General features: G+C 48.7%; 1 protein-coding gene across 1 annotated transcript in view; it reads left to right on the plus strand.

The window, feature by feature from the left end:
- The first annotated feature begins 6,796 nt into the window (after positions 1-6,796).
- Positions 6,797-12,805, plus strand: part of LOC119098023 (uncharacterized) — a 24,561-nt gene continuing 18,552 nt past the window's right edge. The window contains exon 1 of the mRNA XM_037220953.1: positions 6,797-6,952. Within this exon, the coding sequence (XP_037076848.1) occupies positions 6,836-6,952 (117 nt within the window). The 5' untranslated portion in view covers positions 6,797-6,835. The remainder of the gene's footprint in view (positions 6,953-12,805) is intronic.

Genomic DNA, 12,805 nt, shown 5'->3' on the forward strand with positions numbered 1-12,805 from the left:
CACTGGGAACAATAGCGCAGGCAGGTGGATAAAAGGAGCACACGCTCCCCCCCCCCCCCCCCCCCCCCCGTGAAGTCCCGAGTGGCCCGAGGCACCCTCAGAACTGACGACTTAGGGTCCGATTTTATTCCTCGAAGGCCTCAAAGAACGGCTGGCCGGAGCAGCGGCGGCTCCACCTTTCCGTCAAGGGGAGGCACATAACATTGTGTGGCGCTCCTGGAGTTGAGGGCCCCTGAAAAGGAATCCTCTTATTCCAGCCATTCAAATTGAAAATGATTTTGTATGCTATTTGTTTTACGTAAACCACCCTTCTGTGCGCAGCCCAAGAAAACTAGGTATGACATTTATGTACCTACCTGAATGGGGCGCGCTCATTTTTGCAGTTCATAGTGGATCCGGTCATTTTGAGACAGCATTTTAAATCGAACATTTCGGTAAAAGATGGCATAATGAGCTAAAGCTAGCTACTGAACGCCATCAAATCGAGCACGAATCTTGATTCCAAGGTTATTTGCGGCTTGCCGGCTCCCGGCGCCTAGCCGGCTGGTTGACGTGATCAGCTGATGGCCGATAACTCATGCGAAGTTTTTGCTTTAACGGTATTACAGTGTCACAAACTTTCATAACATTCAAAGTGTTTTGACGACATGATACAAGAGAGTGATACACGTCAAAAATTCAGCAAACAATGGCCATATACCACGTCTGCGGCGCGTAAAATTATCTTCGGCCATTGTACGCCAAAAATTATCGAAGCATATCCGACTGCTGCTCAAAGGCTGAGGTGCCCATGGAAATCTTCATAGTGCAGATCTCGGACTTCTGCATCGTTATTGATTTAGCCATGTCCGTATGCACAAGCAAGCAAAACACCCTGATGCTCGCAGGCACGTGTAGGGCCTTCGGCAACAAAGTGATATTTTTATTTGATCGGAGGAGGCCACAGCCAATATGGACAGCCCCGAAGCGGTCGCATTTAGATCGCTATTAACGGCGTAGACACCCGATAAAGTGGGAAAGCCCAAGACCAATACGGACGGTGTTCGAGTGATTGAGGGTGCCGTGGCAGGCCAACAAAGGTCAGCAGTATAGCCAACAGTGTAGGGTCCTCAGAGCAAGAGAGAAAAACCCGAGATCAACGTTGTGAGATGAACTATCGAGAGTGCCCCAACGGGTTAACATATAGGGCACGGCCAGAGTGCAGAGCCCTCTGAGCAAGCAAGAAGAACCCAAGACCAGCGTAGGTGATTCAACGCCCTTGAGCGATCAAGACTGCCTCGGCGGATAAGCGTATAGGGCCCCGGCCAACAGTGCAGGATCCTCCGAGGACATATAAAGTACCTGAGACCATTGTACCGGGTCCCTGCGCGAGCAAGAGTGTCCGGCAGGTTAAGAGACAGGGTCCAGCATGAGTGAAGGGTCATCTACAAATGAAATCAACTGAAAAAACCTGCGTAAATGTAGAGGGTCTATGAGCATCCAGTGCCTCGATGGGTTAACGTATTTGAGCCCCAGAAATAGCGCAGGGCAATTAGAGCAAATGAAAAGAGCCTGAGACCAACGTGAACTGCCCCGAGAAATTATAAACGCTCCGTTAGGGTAACATATGGGGCATATGACATATAACACACACATATATATATATATATATATATATATATATATATATATATATATATATACATATATATATACATATATACATATATATGTATATATATATATATATATATATATGTATATAACATCTGGGGCATATGACATATAACACACACATATATATATATATATATATATATATATATATATATATATATATATATATATATATATATATATATATATATATATACATATATATATACATATATACATATATATGTATATATATATGTATATAACATCTGGGGCATATGACATATAACACACATATATATATATATATATATATATATATATATATATATATATATATATATATATATATATGCCATGTATCAGATCCATGCACCTTTGTGCATGACTCTTTGGCTCCCAATGATCCCATGGTCGAGCATCGGGGCTTTAGTATTTAAAACATGAGAGCACGCATGTTCAAAGCTACCATAAGGCAACCATGGGTTGGTCACGTCAGTACACATTTCTGACCTCATCGCGATCTGCAATCTACGTTCATCGGGTTCTCACCATCTGCAAAGAATCCGAAGCAATGATGGCAAATCCTCTGAGTGCTATTGGCTTTGAAAGAGTTCACTAAAGCAGCGTGAAATCAATACTGCTGTTGACCGATTCCGGGCAGTCATTTAACATCCTCTTCTTTCAGTTTGTTGACTTCATAACACGACAGAATAGCATCTTCCGGTAGCTTTTGGCTTTTTCCAGGCGAAAACATGTAAAAATAAAAGCCGACGAAGGAAAGCGCCCCCCCCCCCCCCCCCAAGTCAAGTGGGCCATATCCAATGATTTCTTTTCGGGGATCTTTCATCATCGGGACCCTTTGTCAACCTTATGCCCCCCCCCCCCCCGCTTCCATCTTACCAAGGCTCTGGCTGCGCGCCTGACTGGTAAGTTGTATCGTCTTAACGCTTCCTAAAGCCTCACTACGCATGCTCCTTGGGATTAACGCACGCGGTTATCATTCCGGCTCCCGAACATCAGTAAGCCATAGGGAAGACAGAGTGGCTCGTCTGGAGCGTGAAGAGGGTGTTTAATTGCCCCTTGGACTTTTCCCGCTACCTGCCGAATGGGTGAAGAAAGTGATCTATAGTATTCGATAACTGTCAACAAAACTTCCATGCACCTGGTATCGGACATCATAGTTCGATTTAATCTTCAAGTTCAACTACGGCATATAATTTTTTCTGACGCCGTAATGCTTTCAACCCATATAATGTTTAAGTGACGTATGCAGATATGAACTTACGAAAGCGACATGCTTTAACTAAATGAAATATTCCAAAAACAGCAGAGAAGGTGTTCGTAACATTTTTAGCAACGAACTTAAAGCTGTGAAGACATTGGCTTACCTTTTTGAAAAAGCATCATCACCGTACGACTATTTTCACTAATTAGACACATGGTTCTTCGCGCCTTTAACTAATACTCGCTAAGAGCTCTATTTTGTATCATGTAGCCATAGAGGTTTCGTTAGAAGGTGTATTCACTCTAGACACTGTCAAAATAATGTCAGGATTTGGCAGTTTATGCGAAAATCGGTTATCGAACTTCCTTGTTGTATGTACACGTACATTCCTGCGTGCATCGCATTTCTTTTACATTGCAGTTTTGCATCGCTATCTCGCGGTAGATCCACCTGCGCTTCAGTTTGTGCTGGTTTTGCAAAAATAACATCACACGATAAAATGCTGAAAGTGGCTCTTATCTCAGAACTTTTTTCATGTTAACGCATAGCAATTTCAAATCTGGAAGTATAGCTCGTCTGTAAGTGGCACGTCGTTGCAGGTCTATGTCCGTGAGACGTCAGTTCAATTCGTAGGTCGTCCCAGGGCACGGCTCACATTTGAATTGTCGTGATCTGTTCGTAGGTCGTCCTAGGGCACGGCTCACATTTGAATTGTCGTGATCTGTTCGTAGGTCGTCCTAGGGCACGGCTCACATTTGAATTGTCGTGATCCGTTCGTAGGTCGCCCCAGGGCACGGCTCACATTTGAATTGTCGTGATCTGTTCGTAGGTCGTCCTAGGGCACGGCTCACATTTGAATTGTCGTGATCTGTTCGTAGGTCGTCCCAGGGCACGGCTCACATTTGAATTGTCGTGATCTGTTCGTAGGTCGTCCTAGGGCACGGCTCACATTTGAATTGTCGTGATCTGTTCGTAGGTCGTCCTAGGGCACGGCTCACATTTGAATTGTCGTGATCCGTTCGTAGGTCGCCCCAGGGCACGGCTCACATTTGAATTGTCGTGATCTGTTCGTAGGTCGTCCTAGGGCACGGCTCACATTTGAATTGTCGTGATCTGTTCGTAGGTCGTCCTAGGGCACGGCTCACATTTGAATTGTCGTGATCTGTTCGTAGGTCGTCCTAGGGCACGGCTCACATTTGAATTGTCGTGATCTGTTCGTAGGTCGTCCTAGGGCACGGCTCACATTTGAATTGTCGTGATCTGTTCGTAGGTCGTCCCAGGGCACGGCTCACATTTGAATTGTCGTGATCTGTTCGTAGGTCGTCCTAGGGCACGGCTCACATTTGAACTGTCGTGATCTGTTCGTAGGTCGTCCTAGGGCACGGCTCACATTTGAATTGTCGTGATCTGTTCGTAGGTCGTCCCAGGGCACGGCTCACATTTGAATTGTCGTGATCTGTTCGTAGGTCGTCCTAGGGCACGGCTCACATTTGAATTGTCGTGATCTGTTCGTAGGTCGTCCTAGGGCACGGCTCACATTTGAATTGTCGTGATCTGTTCGTAGGTCGTCCTAGGGCACGGCTCACATTTGAATTGTCGTGATCTGTTCGTAGGTCGTCCTAGGGCACGGCTCACATTTGAATTGTCGTGATCTGTTCGTAGGTCGTCCCAGGGCACGGCTCACATTTGAATTGTGATCTCTTGATTGGTCCCGGAAATATTCGGTGGAAGTTTGAATTGTGATCTCTTGATTGGTCCCGGAAATATTCGGTGGAAGTGTTAAACACCGCTCCCCGTACATATAAAGTAGTGAACGCCATAAAAATGCCAGGTCAAGTCCCACCCTCAGGTACGTCCCCAACGGGTGGGAACAGGAGATAACGTCCCCACAGTGATCGCTCACCTATCTAAAAATATTGCAACATCAAATGTTTTCGTTACCTTAAGCCTGTGGCTTTCATAGTAACACAGACATAGAATTTAGCTGTCTTCCAAACACCAATCATGGGTCCGTAATGCTGCCAGTAGCTTAGAAAGCGTAAACATATAAACATAGGCTACATCAAAAACGTAAATTCGATCGTGATCGTGTAATGTTGTGATCATTTGCGTAGTTCATCCGCCGTATCATCTGATTGTGTATCTTCATCCCTAGTTTCTTTTGTAGTACACTTCTGTATTTGCTTTCATCCTCTTTTCATCCTTGTTGTCAGTGCTGCTGTCACTGCGTCATTACGGGATGCCGGCACAGTGAGAGGTAGGGCATCTTCAATTGTCGCGCCCCGCTACGGGTTGTGGTGCCTGAGCCTCCGCCACAGGTATATCAGGTCAGCCCACTCCCCTCCCGTGCTGCCATCTGCTCCTGATAATTACGCAACGCAGGCGTCGATAAATAACCTCATTATATAAGCCCGTATTGAACTAGAGCCAAGGACCTGGCAGATGTCCGTTTGTCGTTCACAACAGGGTGAATGGTGTTCCATAATTCATGGAGTGGGTCATCGGTACTCGGTCTTCACCGCTGTCGCCGGGCCCAACGGGCGCAAGATAGCCCTGAGCACTGCCGACGCAGGACTGATTCCTCACGCACCAGAACAGCGCTAGAGCCCGGTCGCTGCACTCCGGAGAGAATGGGCTGTCTTAGCTCTCCGTCTTGATATCACAGCGTTCAAAGACCAAGTATAAAGTCCGTGCGCATGGTAATGGTCATGCTCGCGTCACCGCAAAGTGAGCGTGGCCATACGAAAGGGGAGGAGGGAAGCGTTTCTTGGTAATCTTTGCGACACTCAAACGATAAATAAAGATATTATCAACTCCCACTTCCTGGAGGAAGACTACGACATATTACCTGGTTCCCACCAAGTGCAAACGCTTCAACACGCGTCGGCGTGAGTCATGCTCCATGTGCCGTATAAAAAGAATGAAACTGTACTGCCTGCAGTAAGTCGCGGGCGATCGCCAAACCGGCTGGCTTCACCGACGGCCTGCCGGACGCCGGCCGGCAACGCAGCTGACCGGCTGCTTCCCTTTAGCCTTAATTGGCGGTTGCCCAGACAATAGTGACCACCTCGTTCAACAAAAGCACCTGGAGGGCCATTATCATTCCAGCTGCCTCTGGCTTTGGAGGGGCTTTGGTGACGTCAATGCTCCATCATGACAGCTACGTACTGCCCGCAATGGAAACGCGTGGGAAAGTGGCGAGCTATGTGTAACCGCCGCCACTTGAAGTTTGCGCCACATCCGTGCTTAGGTCGTGTTTGCCATCCCATACGAGCATGTCCGCGATTAAAAATAGAGCAGCGATTGGCTGGGGCTGAACACCGGCTGAGCCTGGCGGCCGGTAGAAGGCCGGACGACACAATTCCGACGAAACGACCGGGAGCAGACCTACCGCCCAAACGACAGCCAGCCGCCCGAGAAAAGACTGGCCGACTGAGGGAAAACTTACTGACGAAGAGAGGACCGACCAACTAAGAGAAGACCGATCGATCGGCAGAAAATCTACTGACCGAAACATGACCAGCCAGTCAAAGAAAGGGCGACCACATCACATCTACGAGTGCGAAAAGTCGATTACGGCGGCCGACCAAGGCTGCAGGAACGTTTTGCAGTTTTGATCAACCTTCCACTTTATGTCCGAGCAAATATTTGTCGTTGACTTGCGGTGGGAGGCCAGTCCTCCGGGAGCCTGTTACAGCCAATGCCGGGCCGGACCTCTACCCTTCCCTCACAATGCAACGCGCCCGCCCGCCGGCTTATTGCCGAACGGCAATTACACCTGATCGTCGTATCGAGCAGCTGCCGGACAATATCTGTGGCCGAGCTCGCTTGTGATATTGGGTCGGCTTTGATTGGGGGGTTGACGACCGGGCATGCCGTTACTGTCTCGGAGGCGGCCGGCGGCGGTGGCGGCGGCGGCGGTGGCGGCGGAGACGGAGCAGACATGAGCGAAGGCGAGTCGCGCCGGCCAGCATGGGCCTGAGACAGCCGCGGGTGCAGCACGCCCGCGCCAACCAGCGCGGCTCCGTACCCTCGCTGGCCGACAGCGAGGACGGCAAGCTGGTCGAGTTCAACGGCGGTGTGTTCAAGGTGAGCGCCGGCCGCCTGGCCGAGAGAGACGCGCCGGCACCGGGAACGGCCGCCTGGCCGGACCTCACCCGACGGCCGAGACGACTTATGATAAGGAGCTTGTGAAGGTTACCCTGGGTTTACTTAGAATCCAGGTGATCAGACAATGTTTTCTCCTGATAGCATAGAGCGGTCGTCATCGATGATATTTTGGGGAGGGGAGGGAAGCAGGATAAAGAGGTGAGTGTTTTGTAATCGTCACGGCGTGACCTGTAGCAGTATGACGCGAATAGGCCGCTGCGCAGACGACCGCCGGCGCTGGCTGCAACTTAACGAACATCGGTGTAGTTTTATCACGCGACCAATGCAGCCTTATTGTTGGACGTTAAGCTGTTTAGAGCCGTAACTGTGTGCTTCTTCAGGAAATCATCTCTGTGTATTAGGCAGACGCATGCGAGGTGGCAGACGTTATAGCATCCCTGTCATTAATTATGCTGCAGGATCGAAAGCAGATAGGTGCATAGCGTAGTGTATGTTAGGCTTGTGTGTTAACGAAATCACACACGCAACACTGCCTGATCGGACGTCATCCTAACGTGCACGCCGTCCTAACGTTCAGCTCAGTTCGCTGCATAGTGTTCACGAATTATTCCAACAAGCGGCTTATTATTTGATTCGATACAATTACAATAGAAGGCAAAATTAAAACAAGACGACAACGCGACCACATTGCTCGGCGTGGTATGGCGTGGAGCAGTGATCAGCATCACTGATGGTGTGTAAATCATATATTTGAGCCTGCTCGAGTATCGATTTCCAAATTAATCTTCCTCACACGACACCACAGCAGAAAATTAGCTTTCGGGAAGCTGCCTGCTTTAGGCATAAACTGGTCGGACGGGTAACCATTTGCCTCTCATTTAACGCAGCCAACTTGATCTGCTGTTGTATATCGGCAGCGGCGTAAGTCAGAACATTGCCGAGGGGGAGCACAGGGTTGACAAAAGTCTCCCGGGTGGTGATCCACCTCCCCCCCCCCTCCTCTAAAAAAGCGCCGGATATAGCTCACGTTTTACCAACCCATGCTAAAGGGATGCAAGGTTTGCAAAGACACCCGATTGTGAAAGGCCCCCACAAAAAAACGCCGGATAAAGCTCACTTGTTCACAAGGGGCACTGTTCTTCTTTTTATTGTTACTTTTACGTTGCAACCAAAATAGAAACAGAAGCCAGCAGGTACCGCGACATCAATTCTGTTTGTATTTTGGAGTCAATAAACTGCAGAAATCAGGCGTTAAACGACTGCATGAAGTAAATCACTGGCGCTCATCGTTTTACAATGGCTCAGTGAACACTTTCTAAACCGATGGAACCAGGAACTCTGCCGGATTTCAGTCTGTGTTCTTCAGGGGCATCGAGATTGTGAACGTAGATTATGAATCGTAAATTGTGGATCGAAATGGGCCCAAAATATGTATTGGCATGATTAACCTGCGTTCATCTCTAAAAATGTTCAACATTCAACCAGAACTGATTGCTGGGAAAAAAATGTAATAAGATTTTGAGCATGCGCGCTTATAAATCCTGGCACAGCCTTGACGTCCGGCGTTGCAGTCTCCACAGGCCGAGTGACGCTGGCTTCGCAGCTGACACTCAACGGTGGTTAGCGAGCAGACAAAAAAGGTGACGCATCTGAAGGAAGCACTTTTCAACGGTTCATAAACTTAATTTGTACGTTTAGAAAATAACCCGGGGGTATAATTCATCTGTACTATTTTTTAGATTGATAATAAGGACGGATGAGTCATTTTAACACCGCGTGAAGTGATGTTGGGATCTCGTGGTGGACCTGGAGGATTAAAAGTAGGAATGCTATTCATCGTGTCGCTGTATCTGCTAATTTGGCTAGAGAACATCCCCAAAATTGTCAAAAACATGCATCTAGGTGTAATCTTTCAATGGTTCAAATATATTTTTCAACACTTCCAGAAGCATTATTTTACGGTGGTCGTTCTCGCGCACACGCCGCCCACCGTCAGGCGTTACCTGCAGCGGCCAACGACGTTCGGTTTTACCAAACTGCATGCCAGGCCATCGCTGTCTTTACTCCTGAGATTGCAAGTGTAGGATATCAAATTACTTTGTAACATTGGTTTCATTTGTCGATTTTGCAAAACAATGAACGGTCTCAGGCGGACCTGGGTTAGCCGTTTTCATTTTTATCTCATTTCGATCCGCTCCATTCAGCACTCCTGAGACCTCCAACGTTTTCTGGGCAAAGCACCCGTGAGCAGAGCACCAGGGGGCACATCATCATTACCCGTCCAGACTGAAGGGCCGTTCCGTCCCAGCGCGGGCTGCATCCCTGTTGCCATTCTGGTGGCACGCAGCGGGGTCGCTTGATCGATCCGGAAGCTCTTAAAGGGATGCATCATACTTTTTGGCCACCATTTGAAACATCATGAACATGTGCTGTAAGCACCCATTTAAGAGGTCCGAGGCTGTACAGAAAGACGGAACGGAGCCTTCGGCACCAGATGAACTTCGTGTTTGCCCATAATTTTATCCGTTCGTTTGTCGCCATACATGACAGGATAGTATATTGCAATTGTCCAGTCTTATCCACATGAAGCAGCTTTCCACTCAAGCAAATGCCCGGTGCGGTTTAGCGAGGATGGCTGATGAACTAGGTAATCGGAATGCTGTTGAAGGTAGCATAAAAGTAAGCCAAACGCAACTTAAATCTGAAAAGCGGAGAGTTCACATTGCTCGCCCCCTGACTTGAAAAGTAGCGGGCATTGCCCTCCCCCCCCCCCCCCTCTTCCTGTACCAATGGTTGCCACCAACTGTCATATCAATATAGCACTGGCAGCAATATATACCAGCTGTCTCTCTCCCATCCCACCTCACGGGGATGGCTATTCTAAAACGAGCGGCTCTAAGAACAAGTTATTGCGGTTTTGTTATCGCACAAAAACGATATGTAGGTGCCCATTAGCAGCAGTGTTGAAATTCTGGGCTGAAAATGCGTTTATTTGCCTAGATGTACTAGGAGGTCTTCAGAACTTGAGGTCAAGGTTGGGAGTGTGGAGGGGATCCGCCGACGCAGCTTCAGCAGAAACAAGGCTGAAATGCATAATGATTTTAAACAATGAGTTTAGGTTCCTCTTGGCCGCGTCCGACCTGTCGTCAGCACGTTTTTCAGCACTAATCACGGCCCAGTATTCGCCCTACGTCATGTCACGTGACCACAAAGTCACGTGGCCTGTGACGTCCCTCGCTAGCTGACGACGATGCCAGAATTTTTGGTCGCGTTCGATCTATCGTCAGCACGATTTTCAGCTGGAATGCGTGACGTCACGCGTGCTGACGGAGCGTTCGATGTGGGCTGACAGGAAAATTTTGTAGCTTTATTTTCCCTTCTTCTTTTTCTTTTTACATCAGTCCTCACACTACCTCTCGCTAACCGCCGACCATGACACTACGTACAAAGTGGTGTTTGGAAGTGTGGCTTCTATTCCGGTATTATCATCCTCTATCCGATCCGTATGTTGAGTGTTTCTTCCCATTTCCAAGTCATTTCAATGGGCCATGTTAAAACTTTCCGAGAATTTCCCCGACAGGTGGCAGGTCAAACGTTGAAGTCCATCGGTCGGTGGCGCAGTTGTGACAAACTTTGGTTACATGGTAGTTTTGGTATGTATCGCCCTGGTAATTTTTCACGATCCGCTACTGGATTGCGAGTTACTATTGCTATCTGGTCTAGTGATAGCCTCTCATTTTTGCATTTCTGCATCCAGGATTGGAATCCGTGGAGGACTGCTAATTGTTTGTACGGTCAGCAAGTAAAAGAACTATCATAAAGTGCTGCGTCCCGTTCTGCTCTGAGCCTGGTGGTCACAAGTTTCCTGCTGACAAAAAAACTGTGACAGGCATGGATAAATGCGATGAAGAGGGAAGCTCCCATGACAGGGAGACCCTGGATTCCGAACAAATATTAGGTGGTTTGCAGGCACCATTTTAATCCAAACACCGACTGTGTTATGTTATGTTACTGACTGACTTTATTATGTGACTTTGTGATTTTGGCCGGCTAACTGACTTTGTGACTGACTTCGTTATGTTGTTACTGAGTGCGAAATTTAGGTCCGTTTTAATCCCAGGGAGCAGCCGGCATTCTACTCCCACTACAAAAAAGCCAATACCTACAACGTTCTGCAAGGCATTTCATACAGTAGAGCTGTGACATTTTGTTCGGACGCATACACAGACTCAACAATCGACAGGGAGATTTTTGAGAGATGTGACATTATCGACAAATTGCATGCAGGTGACACTGTTTTGGGAGATGGGGGGGGGTTAATGTGCAGGATATTCTGGTTCTTAGAGATGTAAAACTGGTCAAACCTGCATACATGAAGCATCGTGCACAGCTACCAAGTCATTCTGTGTTAGTGTCAGGGAACGTCACCATAAAGCGCATCCATGTGGAGCGGTTGATTGAACTCACAAAGAACTTCCAAATTCTGCATGGCACACTACACAGGCGCCGAGTCCCATTTGCGTCTCAACATATTTATGTGTGCATTTATGTACAATTTGAAGCGCCGGATAGTGTAGCATGGGCGTCTTGTTATCTGTTCCTTCGCGCCTTCCCCGTTCCGGATCACACACACGACGTTCCACAGTTGGCGTCTGTATTTGAACTGTCCCACCGGAATCCAACGGAATCGCGCCCAGGGTTCACGGTGGCGCACAAGGCACAATAGCGATGTGGGGGAACTGGCTCCTAAATTGGGGACGCTATACATTTAACATGGGACATCACATGGCATCTTCCCCCTTAACAAAGGTAGTCAGCGAGGCGTGCCGGTTGATGCGCTGCGAACGTCGGGGAAAGCCCGGACGGTCGCCAGGATCTGCCAGAGCTGCGTTGGGACCGGGCGACAAATCTGGTCCGAGTGACGTCACGATGGTGTCGTCGCGGTTGGGAGATCCCGAAGGACCCAGCGGCGTGGCGCCATTTTCTAGGATGTCTGGAGTTTATATTAGCTGCGTCGGTGCAGCATGAGCGACGTATTTCCTGTTCCTCCGGAACGTTCCCGCTGGTGTTGTCACCCAGTAGGTTCTGGAACCTGGGTCCGAGGCAGTGACGGTACCGGAGCACGACCATCTCTTCTCTTGGTCTGTCTTCAGCAGGACTTGGTCGCCGTCTCTAAGAGGTGGCAGGTCACGCGCTCCGTGACGCCGGTCGTAAGCAGACTTCTATAGCCGCTTTGAACGGTTGTCGCGTTTCTTGAGCTTGGCGTGGCTGACCACTCGTGGCTGGAGCTGTGTTTCCAGCACGGGCAGTCGCGTCCGAAGTTTTCAGGACACCAGCGCCTCAGCAGGGCTGACCCCGGTTGTGGAGCATGGTGTGGTTTCCATAAGGCCTACACCTTTAGCAGTTGTGACTTCATCCAGTCTGGCCACCAGGTCTATCCTGACAGCAGCATCTCCGGCCAGGAGGTTGTTGGCCATTTGGCCCTTCAGGGCCACCACTTTAAATGAGTATGTCTGGCCCTTGTGCAGGGTGGTGGCCCTGCACTCAGCCACACACTGCAGTTCTCCTCCAGGGCTGGTCAGGCGAGTTTGCGGATTGGTCAGGGTTGGCGGCTCCTTCATTGAGCCCCACACATCTTCAGTTATCACTGACACCTCAGCTCCAGTGTCAATTTGGAAAGTTATGGAGGTTTTGTGGATGGTCAGAGGAATGAGCCAGGACTTTTCATTATTTGTCTGGGAGTTCACTGCTCCCATGCAATATTTTGGCATTTGTTCACTCACTTGGGTTTCAGATGCATTGTCTCCAGTCGTTGCTTCTTGTACTTTGCGG

Source organism: Pollicipes pollicipes, unplaced genomic scaffold (assembly GCF_011947565.3).
Source record: "Pollicipes pollicipes isolate AB1234 unplaced genomic scaffold, Ppol_2.1 Scaffold_4740;HRSCAF=5597_pilon_pilon_pilon, whole genome shotgun sequence".
Classification (NCBI taxonomy): domain Eukaryota; kingdom Metazoa; phylum Arthropoda; class Thecostraca; order Pollicipedomorpha; family Pollicipedidae; genus Pollicipes; species Pollicipes pollicipes.